Source organism: Trichosurus vulpecula, chromosome 1 (assembly GCF_011100635.1).
Source record: "Trichosurus vulpecula isolate mTriVul1 chromosome 1, mTriVul1.pri, whole genome shotgun sequence".
Classification (NCBI taxonomy): domain Eukaryota; kingdom Metazoa; phylum Chordata; class Mammalia; order Diprotodontia; family Phalangeridae; genus Trichosurus; species Trichosurus vulpecula.
In genome coordinates, this window is record NC_050573.1 from 34222778 (window position 1) to 34243084 (window position 20307).

The 20307-nt window shown below is 44.2% G+C and overlaps 1 protein-coding gene across 1 annotated transcript in view; it reads right to left on the bottom strand.

Annotated features, from left to right (window-relative positions):
* The window catches only part of CUX2 (cut like homeobox 2), a 249209-nt gene that overhangs the window by 70655 nt on the left and 158247 nt on the right, over positions 1-20307 (bottom strand). The window contains exon 5 of the mRNA XM_036764170.1: positions 13103-13181. Coding sequence (XP_036620065.1) covers positions 13103-13181 — 79 coding nt within the window. The remainder of the gene's footprint in view (positions 1-13102; positions 13182-20307) is intronic.

Below are 20307 nucleotides of genomic sequence, written 5' to 3' on the forward strand. Positions count from 1 at the left end.
AAGGGCAGTTACAGCCTCATTTCTCCCCCTGAGAAACTTGGGCCAGCGTTGCCAGAGAGAGATGATGTGATGTGATGCCAGGCATGGCCCTATTTGCCCGGGAGGCTACATCTGCTTCTCTCTGATGGTCATTTCCCAGAATCCTGCAGCCTCTAATCCCCAGGGCTGGAATGAATGGGGCATCTTCTATGAACAAGGGTGATGCCTTTATCCCTTCCTCACCTTCTTTTGGTTTTAAAAATCTGTCTATGTGGAACCATTCTCACTCCCTCATCTAGGTGGTGATGTCTGGTCCAATGGCAGTGGACTTGACTTTGGGAGGGACTGGGTTTGAATACTGCCTCTGATAATTACTAGCTGTGTGACCATGGCCAAGTCAGCCAACTTCTCTGAGACTCAGTTTCCTCTTCTGTAAAATGAATATAATAATACTGATAGTGTTGACCTCATTGGGTTATTACAAGGCTCAGATGATATAATGTATATGTAAGAGCTTTGTAGGGGCAGCTAGGTGGTGCAGGACATAGGACAGCTAGGTGGCACCATAATGCACAGAGTGTTGGACCTGAAGTCAGGAAGATTCATCTTCCTGAGTTCAAATCCAGCTTCAGACACTTGCTGTGTGACCCTGGGCAAGTCCCTGTTTGCCTCAGTTTCCTCTTCCATAAAGTGAGCTGGAGAAGGAAATGGCAAACCACTCCAGTATCTTTGCTAAGAAAACTCTAAAATTGGGTCATGGAGAGTTGGACATGACTGAAAATGACTGAACAAAAAGAGCTTTGCAAACTTTAACATGACACAGGAATTTTAGTTATAATTATTAGGTTGCCTCTGTGAATAGGGGTGTGACCAGGGCCTGGAGTGCAGAGTAGTCTGGCCCTCATTCCTTCATGAGATCCTAGATTTAGAGCCAGAAGGGGCCTTAGAGGCCCTTGATTCCAAATGCCTTGTTTAACTGAAGAGAGTGTTAAAGTGACTAGTCCAGGGTCACACAGCTGGAGAGGGTGTGAGGTGGGATTTGAACCCAGTCTTCTTGACTCCAACTTTTAACACCAGCCACTATAAAATACTGTGGCTCATTCATTCAGCATACAATAAGCAGTTATTGAGCACCTCCTATATGCCAGGCACTGAGCTAGGGGGTGGAATTATGACACAAAATCAAAAAAACTTCCTATCCTCAAGGAGCTTACTCTCTTCTCTTGTTCAGTTGGGTCTGATCCTTTGTGATTCTATTTGAGGTTTTCTTGGCAAAGATACTGGAGTGGTTTGCTGTTTCCTTCTCCAGCTCATTTTACAGATGAGGAAACTGAGGCAAACAGGTGAAGTGAGTTGCTCAGGGTCACACAGATAGGAAGTATCTGGGGCCAGATTTGAACTCAGGAAGATGAGTCTTCTGGACTCCAGGCTTGGTGCTCTATCCCCTGTGCCCATCTACTTGCCCACAATATGACATAGATAATGCTAATTTATGATTTTCTAAGTCAATAATATATCCTACTGGGATCTATTTCTATTTGCATCTGACAGCACTGCTCCAGGCAACTTTTTACTATAGTAAATTACAAGGAATGTGCCAACTTGCCTTGGTCGAGGGAGCTGTGCATATTAATGAAATCACAGGTCTGGTCCCTCTCTCTTACCCAATGTACAGTATGTTATTATATTATTAATCCTCATTATTTTGATCCAGATCTTTATCTGTATAAGGAATTCCCTCTACAGACGAAAACTGGGAACACATCTGTACTTAAAGTCTTTCAAGGGTAGTGGACAGAGCACTGGCCCTGGAGTCAGGAGGACCTGAATTCAAATCTGGCCTCAGACACTTGACACTTGCTAGTTGTGTGACCCTGGGCAAGTCACTTAACCTTGATTGCCTTGCCAAAAAAAAAGAAGCTGAGAATTTCAGTGCTTTGCTTCTGGTCACACACTAGCAGGTGTCAGAATTTGGTTCTGAATCCAGATCTTCCTGATTTCAAGGCTGGCCCTCTCTCCAATCCTCCACAATTCCTTCTGCTGTGCATACATTAGAGACTTAATAAATGTTTGTGAAGCTGAATGGAATTGCAGATCACCAGTTTAGAGCTAGAAGGATTTCGGAAGTCATCCAGTCCCATCTCCCAATGTTCTAGAGGAGAAGGCTCAGGCCTTGAGGCAGGAAGGGCACTTGCCAGAGGTCACCCAGATAGGAAAGAGCAAAGTCAGGATTTGAATCTAGCTCTTTGCATGATGGTACACTGTTTCTCCCTCCCAGACCCTGGTCTGGATAATAAGAAGAATTTGTGATTTGGCTAGACTGAGATGAGGAAGGTATATGTTCTTGTCTGGATCCCATGTGGCAGCCCAGGCTCCTCATGTCAGGAGAAGTCTCCTTGACATCTGAGTAACTGCCCTTGCTTCAGGATTAGAACCCAGCACCTTATAGCAGCTTACACTTACCCAGCGGATGCCTCCCCTCTGCCTGGGGTACAAGTAAACGCTTCCTGAGAATGAGAGCTGGCCAACGTGGAAGGAGCTGCCTTGGGAGGTAGTATCAGACCACAGAATAAAGTCTTTCCTGATCTCCTCTGCTAATAAAGCCCCCCTTAGCTCCCTCACCTTCTCCTACCAGCCAGCCAAATCACCCTTATCTTTGTGTCTATCTATATCTATATATAGTGCTGCTAGGTGGTGCCATAGTGCACACAGCACCAGCCCTAGAGTCAGAAAGTCTCATCTTCCTGAGTTCAAATCCAGCTTCAGACACTTACTAGCTGTGACCCTGTTGGCCTCAGTTTCCTCATCTGTAAAATGAGCTGTACAAGGAAATGGCAAACCACTCCAGCACCTGTGCCAGGAAAAGCCAAATGGGGTCACAAAGAGTTGAACCCAACTGAAGAACATATTAGACATATTTCTATGTGTATATGGAATCTCCCAAGATAGAATCTAAGCTTCTTGAGGGCAAGGACTGTTCTATTTTTGTCTTTGTATCTCTAGAACTTAGCAGAGTGCCTGGTACAGAGGAGGCACTTAATAAATGCTTACTGACTGACTAAGAGTACCTAGCACAGTGCTTCCAACATAGGCATGATAGGGACTGGAATTAATGATTTTGAGAACTGCTGTATGAGGGGATTTCCTCTATTAGTGCAGGTCACTGCTGCGTTTTTGTTTCTCAACGCTCAGCACAGTGATTGGCATATAGTAGGTGCTTAATAAATACTAGTTTATTAGCATTTAAGTGATTTACCCAGCGTTGCAGAGCCAATTTCTGCCAGAGGCCTCTCCTATCCACTGTGCTCCCTGCCCCCCACCCCATACACACAGTAGGAGCTTCATAAATACTTTTGGTTGATTGCCCCTGCCCTTCTAGCTCTATATCTGAGATCTTATGGTTCCATGATAGTCGCTCCCTGTAATAGAAGGGCATTGGGCAGAAGGCGGATGACCCCTGGTCTGGGATGTTTCAGAGGGGCATCTGTGGTAAGGACTCAGCGGCCCTTCCTGCTCAGAGATCCTGGGATTCTGTCATCTGAGCTTCTGAAACATGAGTATTTGGTGACTGGCCACTGCCCTGGCTTCACTCCTCTTCATTTCAAGCAGCTGCCATGCTCTCAGGAAAAGCCCCAGCTTAGAACAGGGCATGGGCGGATACGGCCTGGGAGCCCAGAGCCAAACAGCTCCATGTCAATATATGGATTAGGTTGGCTGCCCTCCCTGATCACCGCCCTCCCCGCTCCCCCTCTGAAGATCCGCCAGGAAAAAAAGGAAGAACAAAACCCAAATTCAGAAGTGTTTGAATGTAACAGGCCCTTTGAAGTGCTGAGCAAGGAGGGCCGACAGGGATGAGCAAACAGGGATGTTGGAGATGCCTGGCCAGGCTCCTGATAGGAGGAAATAACAAAACCAAATGAAAAGGAGACAGAAAATGGAACAGTCTTTGTACGATAGCCCCTAACCTGTTCTTTATGCATAAAAACCACTTAATCAAATGACTAATTCATTTTGATTACAGTAGATCTGAACCTCCTGAGGAAGCCGGCAAAGGATTTGTAATATTTTAATGTAAGACAAGCCTTTCCAAAGGTATTGTCTCGGGAGCTCGATTTAAGGCAACTATTCTAACTTCAGCCACTAGCTGATGCTATTGGACATACAGACGTAGAAATATATCTATTTTAGCATCTGCAGAGAATTGAGGAAGAGAGAGGGCCTCTTAACACTCCTACTGGGTCCATCTGAGGGGAAGCGGCAGGCGGGGGTTTGTTGGGCTTTTTTTAGGGAAACGGGAGGAAAAGAAACGACGTCCGAGATGCTGTTTAAAAACACATATATGCAGAGCTATGCGTGAACCCCTCCAAAATATCACAGAGACAGAAGCCTCCCACCATCTGGGCCAGACTGTGTGCGTCTGTGTGGGTTGGAGCGCTGGGTACTGACAGCCACTTGTCAGTCTAACTTTGATCCCAGTGCCTTAACTTTCTAATGGTGGATGGGCTTGCTGGGTCCTTGTCTTCTTTCTTTTCCTTTCTTTCTCCCTCCTCCATTCTTTCCTTTTCTTTGCTCTCACCTCTCTTCTTTCTTTTTATTCCTGCTTTCTTCTTTCTCTCTTTTTTCTTCCTTCCTTTCTCTATTTTCTCTCTCTTTTCTTTGATTTTTCTTTCTCTCCTTTCCTTCTCTCCTTTCTTCTTTTTCTCTTTCTTTCTCCTCTTCTTTTTCCTTTCTTTTCTTTCTCTCTATTTTCTTTATCTTTTTCCTTTTCTCTCTCCTTCCTTTCTTTTCCTCTCTCCTTTCCTTTCTTTTTCTCTCTTCCTTCCTTTCTCCATCTCTTCTGTTTTTCCTTTCTTTTTCTCTCTTTTCGTTTTCTTCTTTCTTTTTTCTCTCCTTCCTTTCTTTTTCTTTCCTTCCTTTCTCCTCCTCTCTTCCTTCTTTTCTTTCCTTCCTTCTTTCTTTTCTCCTATGGCCCTACAATGATCACTCAGGGATAGATCCCCCAACTATTTCACATTGTGGAGGAAGAGATCACCTCATCTGAGGATCATTGACACTAGTTCAGAGCTTGTGCTCCCAATCCTCACATGCTCAATGTTTCCAAGATATCCCACTGTAACGTCCTTCCTGGTCACAGGTATATTTTTCAGACATTGATACATTAGAAAAATTCCCTATTCTGATGCCTTAGTTGTTTCTCCACCCCAATCCATCCTTCACAGGACCACCACAGTTATTCTCCTAAAGTGCAGGTCTCACTATGTCTTTCTCCTGCTCAGTAAACTCCAGTGACTCCCTATTATCTCCAGGATCAAATATGAAATCTTGCTTGGCATCTGATTCTCTATATCAGGTGGCGCTTTCCTACATTTTTGGTCTCCTTAGATTCTGCTGCCTCTATACACTCCATGTTACAGTCATACTGGAGTACTCAGTGTTCTTCACATATAGTGCTCCATCATCTCCCATATTCATGACTTTACATTGGCTGTACCCATACGTGGAATGCTCTTCCCCTCACAATCTCTAACTCTAAAAATACCTGGCTCTCTTTAAGACTCACTCAAGTTCTACTAGTCTGGTACCCCCAGCTGCCAGTACCTTTCCCTTTAAGGTTTCCTTCCATCTGCAAAGTTCTGCTACATATGCCATCTTTCTGATTAGAATGTAAGCTCCTTGAGGGCAGGGCCTATTTTGTCTTTTTCTTTCTCTCACCATTGCCTGGACGTTTTAAGCATCTAATAAATGCTTGCTGATTGGTTGATTAGGTTCTTGAACTTTCCTTAGAGGTGAATATTTGGCTACCAGTTAATGCTTTGCACCTCCTAGGTAATAAATACATTGGCATTTCTGATGATTTTTGATGATCTAACCCAAGAGATTCTGGGTGTCTAAGCAAGGTCAGGGGGGAACTTATTTTGATTCAAGGTGAGATAACAGTGAAGAGAGGGCTTCAGAAGTAGCTCTACGGTCCTGTGTTTAGAGACTGTGGGCTCCTGCACTGATAGGAAGGAAAAGTGTTTGCTTTATTATGCAGCTCTCTCTCTCTCTTTCTCTCCCTCCGTCCTTTCTCTCTTTCTCTTCTCTCTCCCTCCCTCCTTACCTTCCTTTCTCTCCTTTCTCCCTCCCCTTCTCTCTCCCTTCCTTCCCTGTCCCTCCCTGATTCCTCCCTCTCTCTGTCTTCCCCTCTCTTCTTCTCCCGGTTTCCCTTTTCCTCCTCTCCATCCCTCTCTCCCTTCCCCTCCCCCATCTCTGTTTCTCTCCCTCTTTCTCCTTTCTTTTCCCTTCTTTCCTTCCCTCTCCCTCCCTGTTTCTCTCTCTGTCCTCCCCTTTTTTCTTCTCCCTTTTCCTCCTCCCCATCCCCCTCTCTCTCCATTCCCCTCTCCCCCTGTCTCTCTCCCTCTTTCTCCTTCTCCATTTTTCTCCTCCTCCCTTCCTTCTCCCTGCCCTCCCTCCCCCCATCTTGCATCTGTGACTTAGCTATGCACTCCCCATGTTCCTACAACCTGCTGAGAGATGAATACTCAGTGATAATCTGATTCTCCCTTTTTCTCTGTTCAGGGCCAAGGGGACTAGAACTTGCGAATGCTTCCATCTCTGAGGCTCCATATGGGCCTAAGATACAGAGAGTGGCACGGCAGAGAGAGACTCGACTTGGAGTCAGGAAGACCCATTTTTGAACCTCATCAGCTGTGCGACCCTAGGCAAGTCACTTAATTGCTCTGAGCCTCAGTTTCCCTATCTGTAAAATGAGGAACCTTGACTCGACGACCTCTAATATATGACCTACGATGCAATGTGCCGGTGGGCAGAGCACTGACCATCCCAAGTTATGCCTTAGTGGTATAAAGCATCTTCTTCCTGAGCTCCCTAACCTCATCTTCCCCTTATACTTGTTGCTGTTGCCTCCAAACTGAGTTTCCTTCCATTCTCTGCTCCCTGACCCAGAACTCTGGAGGGTAAGGACAGATTTAGTGTCCTCTTTTTTTTGAGGGAGGAAGGCAGGGCAATTGGGCTTAAGTGACTTGCCCAAGGTCACACAGCTAGTAAGTGTGTCAAGTGTGTGAGGCCGGACTTGAACTCAGGGCTGGTGCTCTACTCACTGTGCCACCTAGCTGCCCCCTAGTGTCCTCTTTTTGAAAGGGAGATGACGATGATGATGATGGTGATAGCAAACACTTATAAAGCACTTTCAAATTTGTAAAATACTTTAAAAACATTACCTCATTTGATCCTCACAACAACCCTGGGTGTTGGGTGCCAGTATTATCTCTATTTTATAAGGAGGAAACTGAGATCCAGAGCAGGAAAATGATTTGCCTGAGTTTGCATGGGTAGTAAGTATCTGAGGCAGGACTTGAACTCAGGTCCTCTGTCTCCTAAATGCTCTCTCTCCTGTACTTACTGTCTCTCCAAAATGTAGTTTCCATTTTGGCTAAAAGTTTTCCACCTCCAACAAATGACTCTAGAGATACAATATCAAGAGATATTGTAACTGACATTGACACTGTGACTACAGCAGTTTTTTTTTTCAATGTTTCTTCCTCGTCCCTACGGACACCACCTCCAGCAGGCTCTTCCTAGTCCATAGGGGCAGCTGCATTATGGGCCCCACCTTCTCTCTCATTTGGTCACTGTTATAACAACAATCACTGCTGACATCTTCATGGCACTAGATGGCTTACAAAGAAATTTCCTCAAAACCATTCTGTGAGGTATATACTGCAGTTACTCCCATTTCATGGCCAAGGAAACTGAGGCACAGAGAGGTCAAATGCCCAGTCACCCAGTGGCAGAGCCTGGATTCGAACCCAGCTTTCCAAACTTCAATTCCATCTCCACATTTGCCTCATTAGGTACAAGGTGTCCCCAAATGCCAATAATGCAGGTTCTCATTATCCCCCAACACTAGGGTTTTCATGGGGACTAACTGCATAACATATTGCTGGCTAACATATACCATACAGAAGAACAGTTTGACAATTCTCAAATTAGAACACTACTTATTTCTGCTCCTTTTGCAAACGATAATAACGTCTCAGCTTAAGTAAGTATTTTGAGTTGCTGAATCTTAACTCTAGATATCAGTTCCAGAAAGTGTTGAGGGAGCCTGGGTCCCTGCTTCAAACATAATCTCATTTACCAATGGGTGCCCTAATGGCTCAGAAGAAGGTGGTGCATCTTAATTAGAACAGAACAAATGATGAGCCTTGTCAATGAAAGCATAAAAGGACCCTAATGAATGAATTTACTAATTGTTCTTCCCTTTTTGGACAGCATCTTCAGCTGTGAAAAATAGACCCACGCACATCACAATAGATGTTTATGTCTTGTAGCTATATATACACATCACACATAGGATACCACACATACATGCATGCATGTACATACACACGTGCGGGCAAATACACCGAGACAGAGCTAATAATCTAGATGCCATACTGGTCTGGTGATCCCAACACTTGATCCTGAACACTTGCTTTTAGTTCAATTCACGAAATAACTCTTAAATGTCTAGTATGTGCCAAAGTGTCATCCACAACAAAGATGAAAGAAGGCAGCAAGAGAAAAACCCAGAATTTAGGTAACCTGAAACCCAGTGCTTGGACAAATGGTCATTCTCTACAAAAAATACAGAGGGGCTCATTACAAAAACCGGAAATTTCCAGCTTCAGAAAAGAAAGGAAAAGAAAGAGAAAAAAGAAAGAGAGAGAAAAAAGAGAAGAAGAGAAAGACTAAGGGAGAAAAGAAGAGAAAGAGTGAGGGAGAGAAAGAGGAAGATGAAAGAAAGAGGGAGAGAGGAATAGGGAAAGAATGGGAGAAAGGAAGAGAAAGAATGAGAGAAAGGAAGATGAAAGAAAGGAAAAGACAGAGAAAAAGAGGGAGAGAAGAATAGAAAAAGGAGAGAGAGGAACAGAAAGAATGAGGGAAAGAAAGAGTAAGATGAAAGAAAGAGGGAGAGAGGAATAAAAAAGAGGGAGAAGGGAAGAGAAAGAATAAAAGAGAAAGAGGGAGAGAGGAATAGAAAAAGGAGAGGAACAGGAAGATGAGAGAGAAAGAAAAAAGAGGGAGAGAGGAAGAGAGAGAATGAGGCAGAGGAAGACAGAGAGAGGAAGAGAAAAAGACAAAATAGAGAGATAAAGAAAGAGAATGAGGAGAAAGGAGAAAAAAGGATAAAGACTGAAAGGAAGAAAGAAAAAGAAAGAAAAGGAAGGGAAGAAAGGCACACAAACCCATAGAAGGAAAGAATCAGGGAAGAAAGAATGGGAGGGAGGTAAGAGAGAGAGAATGTGAAGGAGAGAAAAAGAGGGAAAAAGAGGAGAAGAGAAAAACCCAACTCACCATGTCAGTCCTTTCCCTGGCTCATCTCTTATCGCCAGGCCATCGCTGGACTGGCTGCCCTTATTTTAACTAATCACTCGGTTAACAAGTTAGCTCCCTTTAAGCTCAGGCCGGTACCCAGTGATTCGGCAAACACAATAAAGAAATCAGCCCGTCACCGATACAGAAGTCAGAATGAGGTTTAAATCAAATCATCCTCAACAACAATGACATTAATTATGCTTTTAACACGTTTTTACTGCTCTGTTTTTTTACTTCACGCCACATCTGTGTGAACAATATCAAAAAGATTTACGATTTTCTTTCGTAATTACAGACATACAGCCAGCTCACTTATCAAAATACTTGCTGAGCAATCAGACCATATAGCATTCTCGGCAAAAGATTTGTGTTGACAGCAGCCATTCAAAACAAAAATGTTGAATCAGGGCTTCCAAAAAAAAAAGCCTTCGACAAATAATTTGCCTGTCAAGAAACAGAAAAACAGGGGAGTGAGCGCTTGGGCGTTCTGGCGAATTCTAACGGAATATTATTTCCAAGGGAGGGAGTTGGGGCTGACATGCTCAGAACACTGGCAACTGAGCTGACATTTGATTCTTGTATCTCCAGATAAAATTTAATGAGAACAAAAATATGTCTTCCTAATTCCCCTAAGAAATCATTAAAACATTTTGTTATTCTTAAATGTCTCGAAAATGAATTAGAGGCCCTGAAGGAGCCTTTTGTAGGGTACATCTCCATCAGTTACAGGCTGCTCATTCTCAGACTTGTTGACAGCTGGGGGCTGACTTTCCCCTATCTCCTATCGAGGAGAGCTGGGAGATGAAGCAATCAAAACCCACATCAGGCTAGGAATGACCTTCCTTTTTAGTTGGGGGGTGGTGCCAGGGCAGGAATATGGGACTTTTCTCTTAATCAAGGGAAATTTGGGACCACCTGAGCTAATATGGGAGGTGGGTTCCAAACCTCGGTACCATCCAGAGCCATGGTCCTGACTAGCTCTCCCCCATCTCCCACTGGTACCCCAATTGGATCATCCAATCCAATCTCACCACCATTATAAGAAGTGTCTACTATGTGTCAGGCAAGAGTCAGGAATCTATATTCTACTGGGTGTGGTAGTAGGAAGGACACAAAGGACATATAAACAGATGAGTATATCTACGATCCTTTGGAGGCAGCTAGGTGGCTCAGTGGATACAGTGCTGGGCCTGGAGTCAGGAAGACCCGAGTTCAAATGTGACCTCAGACACCAGCTTTGTGATCCTGGGCAAGTTACTTAAGAGGAAGAAGAGGGAGAAAACATTAACAGCTAGGGAGATCAGAGAAGGCTTTCTCTAGAAGCATGCTAGGGATTTTAAAGTAGGTGTGGGATGCAGCCTGTGCAAAGACAAGGAGGTTAGAGGCAGAGGGGCTGGGCTTGGATAACATCTCCAGTGAGGAAGAACTCCATTAATCCCAAAGGCAGCCCATCCCACTGTGGGATAGATCTAACCATCAGAAATTCTTCTTGACCTCAAAGTCCCTAGCCTCTCTTCAATTTCCGCCCATTACTGCCCAGCTGGACCAAGCAGAATGAGCCAAATCCCCCTTTTCGCACGGCAGCTATTGGATTACTGGGAAATGGCGATCAGTGGTCCCTGAGCCTTCTATTGTCCAGACTAAACACTCCTGTTTCCTTCAACTAGTCCTCACTCGAAATGATCTTGAGATCCTTCACCATCCTGACTGCCTTCCTCTGGGGGGATACCCTGTCTCTACTACCTTCTCTCCCCGCAAAAAGTACAAAAAAGAAAATGGTATTAATTCAGGGGCCTGTTGCAATGTGAGAGTACAATGTACACACCCTTTAAATAGAAAGTGGCCAAAATGAGTAAGGGTTAGGAACGTGCATGGACCAGGTCTCAGAGGAGGGGAGGACTCAGGCCTCGTGGGCAGGTTAAGTCAGGTAAACCTTTCCATTCTACAGGAAGGCCCTTGAGTAGGGAGACTCCTCGGCCTCCCTCATTAAGGTGGTTGTCGCCTAGAAAAGGATCAGGTACCCTGGGAGACGGCAGGTCTGAGTCAGGGATAGTCCACTGTTTTCTGAGAGATGGTTCTTCTTTTGATGGGCCTGGAGATTTCATTTGTAGAAGGAACTCCCAATGAAAAAGCTCTCTCTATGAATGCAAATTAGCACCTTTTCTGCAGTTTACATTTGTCTGAGGCGCAGTGACTTGAAGACATTTGCCCAGGGCCACACGGCTGGTATTTGTCAGAGGGGGTACTTGGGCCAGGTCTTCTGATTCCCAGGCTGGCTCTCTGCCCACCCAGATTCATTCCAGCTCAGCTTGTCTCTGTAATATCAGCTTAAGAAAAGGCTTGTAAGAAAGCAGTCTGTCGGGGGAGGGGGTGAGGCATGATTGGATGCATCTTAAAGCCAAATAGAAACAAATCTGGAGAGCATGGTTGGAATCCTGGGTCTGTGTCAATTATTAACCAAGAATCCTTGTAAACGATTTCCTCTTTGGGTCTCCGTCTCCTCCAAAGGAAGGTGTCGAAAGAGACTATAATTTTTAAGGGCCCTCCAAGTTCTGACATTTTCTATACTATGTGCCCTCCTGGCTCTGACATTCTCTGTTCTAAGGCCCTTCCCAGCCCTGACATTCCCTGTTCCGAGGCCCCTCCCAGCCTTGACATTCCCTGTTTTAAGGTCCCTCCCAGCTTCGACCATCCATGTTCTAAGACCCCTTCTATGTCTGACATTCCATGTTCTAAGGCCCTTCTAGCTCTGATAGTCTTTGTTCTAAGGTCATTCCCAGCTCTAAAATTCTGTCTTAGCCTACCGATGATCAATCAATGCTTTGGATTACCTACGTCACAGTTCCCTTCCATTAGGGCAACATTCTTGCTCATCTAAGAATCCATCGTCACACCAGGTTTCATAATCCTAAGACATCCTAAGTCAGTACTTTTGCCCATCAGTGCTAGAAAATGGTGGGGAGGGGTGGTAGTGAATGTTGATAATAAAGACACCTCAAATTTATTGAGTGTTTCAAAGTCTCTAAATACTTTCCTTACAAGGATTATGAAAGGGTAGATAGTGCAGGGGTTATTACTCCCCATCCCTCCAAACTGAGGCTGAGACAAAACCATTTTCCATTGGTCCCTTGACTAGCAAGTCGCAGAGTTGAAATTGAAACCCAATTCAAATTCAAGTTCCAAGCTCCGCCTGCTACAATGTGATGATTTTGCAGTGGCACAGGAGGTGAGAGGTGAAGGCTTGGCACAGACAGTCAGGGAAAGGGCTGTCAGGGTAGCAGGAAGGGGCAGAGTGTGGACATTTCCTTTGGAGTCTGTACCTAAGTCCATTATCACTGTTCATCAGAAGGCTGGGAGTTGCCTTTTTATATATCTTAATATCATCAGGCACTGGACCTTGGCAGGAAAATAGCCTTTCTCCAAAGGGGCTTCTCACTTGGTCAGGGAGCCAAGGAATGCCTAGACCAGGGGCTGCTGACTATGGGAAAGCTGGCCAGATGCCCAGCTAACTACTCTGATGAGCCAGAGAGAGAAGGCTAATGCAGCAGTCTGATGAGGAGGAGAGTGCCCACTCTAGCAGCATTCCCTAGGAAAGATGGGGTACCCAGAAACCTTCCCCTCTAGGACAGCAAGGCACCACTCAAGAATACATCACAGAGGTCAATCTTCCCAGGCTCCAGCTGCTGGGTAACCTATGTCTGAAAGTCTTAACAACCCCTCCTCATCATTAATTATTCAACTAAGTGGTCCCAGCTTTTCTTACCTGGTGCTTCAATTAATTGCTTGTAGACACTCAGGAAGGCAGACTCAGCCTCCTGGCTTCTCTTACTAAGGGCAACCACCTTTGGGATCCGGAGGAAGAAAAAAAAAACAAGACAAGAAAGAAAGAGAGAAAGAAAAAAGAGAGAAGATCACTGGTAATTATGGGAGTCAGAGTCTCAACTTCAGCTTTTTACATGTGAGCACCCCTGGGGACAGGATGAGGGGGAATCAGCAACAAGCCCACTTGTTGCATCCATTTATTACATTAACTACTCATTATCAATATTTAATTATTTACTTAATATTTATTGCATTTAAAAATCAAATTAAATTTATTATTAATAATTAGTTGAGTTTTTTTTAAAGTAAGCACCTACTATGTGCCAAGCTTTGTACTAGGCACTTAGTTTGCAAAGACAAACCTGAAACCCTTCTTGCTCTCAAGGAACTTTTGGGGTGGGGCAGGGCGGGGTGGGGACAACACATATCTATACAAGCAAATCCACATAACACAATTCAAAGTAATTTTGAGAGGACAAGAAAACTCATGACTGGAGGAGGAGGGAAGGTCTCATGTATTATACTTGGGAGGAAGCCAGCGATGTTCGGGAAACAGAGATGAGAAGGGAGGGCTTCCCCAGTATGGGAAAGTTAGCTTAGGGGTCTCTTTCAAACTGTTCCAGATGCAGGATGTCTTCACAATACATATGTTGTTTTTTTCAGGGAACATGTATGTGCATGTGGGTGCTCTCTTGTATGTTTTGGGAGAAGAGTTAGGTTGGAGAAAGCCTCATTTTTCTGCTTCTAAAAATTAAAATGAGCCCAGAGAAGTTGGTATAATAAAAAAATAAGTTAAAAGGCTTTGGATATCGCACAGCTTCAACAAGGAGTGAGCCATCGATGGCATTGAATGAATGAGGAAATCAAAACTGTAGCATTCTATGAGGCAGAGTGCCTCCATTCATTCAGAAATATCTATCGAGTGCCTACCACGCATCGGACTGAGAAACCTCTCTTCCCCCCTTTTTACCCTCCCAACACACACACACACACACACACACACACACACACACACACACACACACCCCACTCCAACTCCAAACCTTGGAGAATGACACCAGCTGGATCTCTGCCCATCTCAGTTACCTCAACCGTGCCAAACAGGCTTTGTGTGGCCCACACAATAGAAACAAGACAGTCTTGGCCTCGATGCCTCGTTGCCTGGTGATTCATTTGACCATGACTGTCAAGTCCCACCCCTAGGAGTTCCCAGAGATGGGTGTAAGACTATTTGGCTACGGTCTCTCAGTCCCTGGTTCTCAGGTTGATGGGGCCTTTTCGATAGTCTTATTATCTGGAGACATGGACTATGATGGGGTTTACTATACCAGATATGGAAATATATTTTCTCTCTCCTCTAGAAAAATCTGACATTAATATGATTCCCTAGCTGTGTGATCCTTCTTTCCTTCCTTCCTTATTTCCTTTGTTCCCTCCCCTTTCCTCTTTTCTCCCTTCCTTCCTCCCTCCTTTTCTTCCTTTCCTTTGTTCCCTCCCCTTCCTCTTTTCTCCCTTCCACTCCTTCCTTATTTCCTTCCTTCCTTCCTTCCTTCCTTCCTTCCTTCCTTCCTTCCTTCCTTCCTTGCTTCCTTCTTCCCTCCCTCCTTCCCTTCTCTCCTTCCTTCTTTATTTTCTTTGTTCCTTCCCTTCTTCCTCTTTTCCTCCCTCCTTCCTTTCTCCTCTCTCTCCTTCCCGCCTCCCTTTTCTCCCTTCCCCAAATCTGTACAGAGCTAAAATTGCCTTTAAGTCCTGCTTTTCTGAGTCATTCAAGACCATAATATAACAACAGCTGACATTTCTCTCTCACTTAAAAGTTTTACAAAGCTCTTTACATATACTCTCTCAGCTGACACAACCATCCTGTGAAGTAGGGGTTGTTGTCATTCTCATCTTCCACATGTGCAAACTGGGGCTCTGAGTTTAAGGGTCATACAACAGGGAGGTGTCTGAGGTTAGATTTGAACTCAGGTCTTCCTGACTCCAAGGCCAGAGTGCTCTAGCCACTAAACCAGGTCACCCCTCTACCAATAATAGCTAATATTTTTATAACACTTTAAGGTTTGCAAAGCACTTTGCGAACAGTATCTAATTCGATCCACACAAAACCCTGTGAAGTAGATGCTACGTTATTTCCATTTGACAGAAGTGAAAACTGAGGCTCAGGATCATACAAACAGGATCTGAACTCAGGAAGGTCTGCCTGACTCCCAGTCCAGGGTTTGACCCATGCTTCTGTGAAATGCAACCAGGTTAACTGCAAGCCTGTAAGTCCTGCATTTGAACGAGACACAATTGCCCGTGTTTCTTATTCAATTGGAATTTTGAATCCCCATCCATCCTTCCCTTCACTGCCTTCAAAGCAGAGTTAAATATATCCCTATAATATGTTTCTGATAAGATCTCCCTTTTAATCATTTACCACACGATTGTCGGGGTCTGCCTTCAGTCTGGGAAGGACGGCTTCCTGAGGCTGCCTCTAATTGGCCCTTTACAAAGGCAGTATAATAAAAGTGATAATAGTAATGGTGTTGATAATTCTTGTTTATGAAGTGCTTTTATGATCACCAAGTACTATGGAAATATTCTCTTATCCGAGCTTTCTATAGAGCTCCATCTATGGCCTCCAAGTCTACACCATGCCTGCATTTGAAGCCCTTCTATAATGTAGGTGCCCAGCTACTGCTTGAAGACCTCTCCTAATGGGGAACTCATCACCTCCTGATGAACACAACCCATTCCACTTTGGGACAGTGGGAAGGAATATCACCCACATTTTACAGAGGAGAAAATTGAGTCAGGCAGAGGTTAAGTGACTTGTCCGAGGTTACTCAACTAGGAACTGACCAGATTTGAACTTGTGTCTTCTTAACTCCATTCCTGGTACTCCATCTGTTTTACCACTAGCTGCTTCATTAAAGAATGTTGTCTTGTAATGTCTTTTCTTAAAATAATTCACTAATTTTGAGAATTGGAAGAGGTCATCTAGTCCAACTTACATCCCCCCAAGAATCCCTTTGGCAGGTGGTCACAAAGGGTCAGCTTGAAGACCTCCAAGGAGGGAAACCTGCTACTGCCCAGGGAAGTCTGTTCACTCTGGCTACTGAGTATTTCCCCCCATCCTGACAAAGTCAACCTCTTTGCAATTTCTACATATATCTCCCAGTTCTTCCCTCTGTGGACAATAGAACAAGTCTCTTCTTCTTTTTTTTTTTTTTTGAGGGAGGAAGGTAGGGCAATTGGAGTTAAGTGACTTGGCCAAGGTCACACAGCTAGTGTGTCAAGTGTCTGAGGCTGGATTTGAACTCAGGTCCTCCTGACTCCAGGGTCGGTGCTCTACTCACTGCGCCACCTAGCTGCCCCAGAACAGGTCTCCTCTGTATGACAACCCTGAAGTTATTTGAATTTGGCTCTCATGTACCTGCTTCCTCTGTCTCCTCCCCCAATTCCTTTCTTTTCTTTTTTTTCCCCTCCAGGTGAAGTATCCCCACATTCTTCCAGTGATGCCATGGACTCAAGGTCTTTCAACCTCCTGCTTTTCCTCCCCTGGATGCCTTCCTATTAATCAAAGGATCCTAGAAACCAACCTAGAGCTGGAAGGATCCTAAAGGGCTGTCTAGTTCAAGTCTCTCACTTTCTGGGAAAGCATTGAACAACTTGCCCAAAGTCACAAAGGGAGTTGGGATCAGAGGTGGGATCATTGTCTTTTCCAAAGTGCGGTACCCAGAACAAGACTCCAAAGGGGTGTTATCCAGAACTGAACTCCAGTTGTGGCTTCCGCAGGGTAGAGTTCAGAAGTACTAAAGAGAAGGTAACAGCCTGGTCAACATAACTCAATTAGCTTGAGTAACAAAGATTCCTCCAAATTTCATTTCTCCTTGGACTCTAGGCATTTCTTCTTCCACTTCTGCTGCCTTCTCACTCTTGAAATTCCCTCAGCACCTGTGCCCTTTCCACCCTAGAGCATCCCTCTCCCCTGTGTGGCCCCTTTCTCCTAATATTGAATTCCTACTCAGACCTCCATTTTGAGGAAGGGCTCAGGTAGCCATTTTTTTCCCTCTCATGGCTCTGATTTCTGACTCTGACTCCACCAACAACCCTGCCCTGCCCTCCACTCCCTGCTGTCTTATTTTATGCTGTATTAATCCTCAGCATTTAGTACTGTGCCTGGGACACAGTGGGCATTTAATAAATGCTTGTTGACTTTCTGCCTATGAGGCATAGGCCAGATAGCTCTTTGGCTAGGATTATAAAGTTAAGTGGTATATATCTGACTTTTGGACAAACATACTAGAACATTGTGAATGGGGGTCCCTTCAGAGTAATCTGCTTCAGAGGCTATTCACTTATATCGAAGATGATTATAAAATATTACATAAATATAAAAAATTCCTTTCTCAAAACCCTTATGGAAGCTCCACGTTTGGAAGTGATTGTGATTCATTCACAGTCAAGACAATTCAATCCAACAAACATTTTTCTTCCTTCTGAATGCTCTTTGGAGAGGTCATTAAGTGGTGTAGTAGGCAGAATGTTGTGCCACAGTGGCCAGATTGTTTAATTTCCCAGGGCCTCAGTTTCCTCATCTGTAAAACAAGGCAGTTGGACTAACTGGTCTCTATCTAAGGTTGCTTCTTTTTAAAAAACTGTTTGTATGATCTTTGCTTTTTGAGGATAGATTTGAATTTTGGCAATGGCCCAAAGCTTTTCAGAGGCTAGTCTGGTCACTACGGTGGGTGGCCAAGCTGGGTAGCATTGGTTAGACTTTTAATACATGGCATGATTAGAAAGCAATGAAATGGATGTTTTTTATGTGGCTTGGAAACAGGCCCTAAAGACAATTCCAAGGGGGAGTTCAAAACCATTTTGGGCAAAGACTTCCTCTGGAATGAGTGTGGCCTCCCGGAGTGACAACTTTTGTTGAATCACAGATAAAAGGGACCTCTGAGGCCACTTCATTTGACCCATTCCTGTACAAGAAAAGAATCCTCTCCCTAACATTCAAGGGGTCATCCAATGTTTCTTGCATACCTCTAGGAATGGGGAACTCACTGCTTATTGCAGTAATCATTCCACTTTGGAATAACATTATCTGGGAGAATGTTAGCATCTGAGTAAAGGAGTTAGCAACTGAAGAATGCTAATCTTGGGGTGAATGATATTACCTTTCTGGGCCTCAGTTTCCTGAACTGTTAAAATGGCAGAAGGGGTGGGAGAATGTCTGCTTTACTAACATCCAAGGACTAGGGGAGGTATAGTCTCATTGTCCTTTTCCCTGATCAGATCACACCTGGAGGACTGGGTTCAGTTCTAGGCACCTTATTTTAGGAGAGACAATGATAAGCTATGGAGAGTGTCCAGAAAAAGGCAACTCAGGAAATTGTGAGGTTCAGAGACAAGAGTATAAAAGTGCTCTGGAAGGACTTAATATATGCTTTTCCCTCCCTCCCTTCCTTCCTTCCTTCCTTCCTTTGTCTATCCTTCCCTCCCTCCTTCCTTCTTTCCTTTTCTTCTTTCCTCCCTCCTTTCCTTTCCTTTCCTTTCCTTTCCTTTCCTTTCCTTTCCTTTCCTTTCCTTTCCTTTCCTTTCCTTTCCCCTTTCCTTTTCTTTCCTTTTCCCTTTCCTTTCCTTTTCCCTTTCCTTTCCTTTCCTTTCCTTTCCTTTCCTTTCCTTTCCTTTCCTTTCCTTTCCTTTCCTTTCCTTTACTTTCCTTTCCTTTCCTTTCCTTTCCTTTCCTTTCCTTTCCTTTCCTTTCCTTTCCTTTCCTTTCCTTTCCCTCTCCTTCTCTCCCTCCCTTCCTTTTCTTCTTTCTTCCCTCTTTTCCTTCCTTCCTTCCTTTTCTTTTTTCCTTTCCTTTCCTTCTTTCTTTCCTTCCCTCCTCTCATTCTCTCCCGCCCTTCTTTTTCTTCTTTCTTCCCTCATTTCCTCCTTTCTTCCCTTCTTTCTTTTCATTTTACAAATGCCAAAAATTCTTCTTATAACCATTATCATTACTTACTCCATGACATCACTTATTGGGGAGGGAGACAAGGAGGAATGATTTTGCCCATGTTTCCTTGAACATAGTTTTGCATAAATAAATGAAAACATATTTATTTAACTACAACCTTCCCTTGTGAAGGAGGGTAGAGAGAAATGCACAGAATTCTGAAGTGTGTGTGTGTGTGTGTGTGTGTGTGAGAGAGAGAAAGAGAGAGAGAGAGAGAGAGAGAGAGAGAGAGAGAGAGAGAGAGAGTGAGTGTAGGGGCATTTCAGGTAATGTCATCTCAAAGAGGACACAAATGGAGAGATCCACCCTTTGAAATCTCGACATCAGAAATAGTCTGTGGCTGACAAAGCACAAGACATTGACATCACACTTTTTCTCCCTAATAGATAAGAGATTAAAATAAGTTTGGTCTCCCAAGTATTGAAATAAGAGGTGTAGTTGTGTTATCAGGCAGAGACTAAAGCCAGAGGAATGTGAGAAACTCTTTCTTCCTCCTGGTTTCTGTCTATCCAGTAGGTTATAAATGGCAACTCTTGGGACACCCAAAAGCCAGGTTTCCACCAGCTGCTAGGTCAGGGTTCCCTTGAGGTTTGGGGGAACCAGAAGAAAGCTGGGGAAGGACTGGACTTGGAGTCAAGAAGCCTGGGTTTGAAGCTTGCCTCACATATTTAAGTAGCTGCAGGATCCTAGGGGAATTGTTTAACTTCTCTGGGCCTCAGTTTTCTCATCGGTAAAATGAGAGGTATAGAGTCGATGGCCTCTAAGGCCCTTTCCAGCTCAAACTGGTTATCTTTTGGCCATGGGCCTGGAAGATGGGGGAAAAATGGAGGATTGGCTGACCTACATTGGGCAGGGTTGCTTGGGGAAACTGTATCATACAAGGAATAGTTGAAGGAATTGGGGTGTTTAGCATGAAGAAAGCATCCTTAAGGGACAACTTGACAGCTGTTTTCAAATATTTAGGGGGCCATCATGCAGAAGACAAAAGAGACTTGTTCCTTGTGTCTCTAGAAGGAAGAACCCAGAACAGTGGGTGGAAGTTACAAGAAGGCAGATCTTGACTCAATATTAAGAACATTCCAACAACTAAATGTGCCTGATACCACAGAATCACAGAATTTTATGATCTGGAAGGGACTTTAGCTCCCATCTAGTCCAAC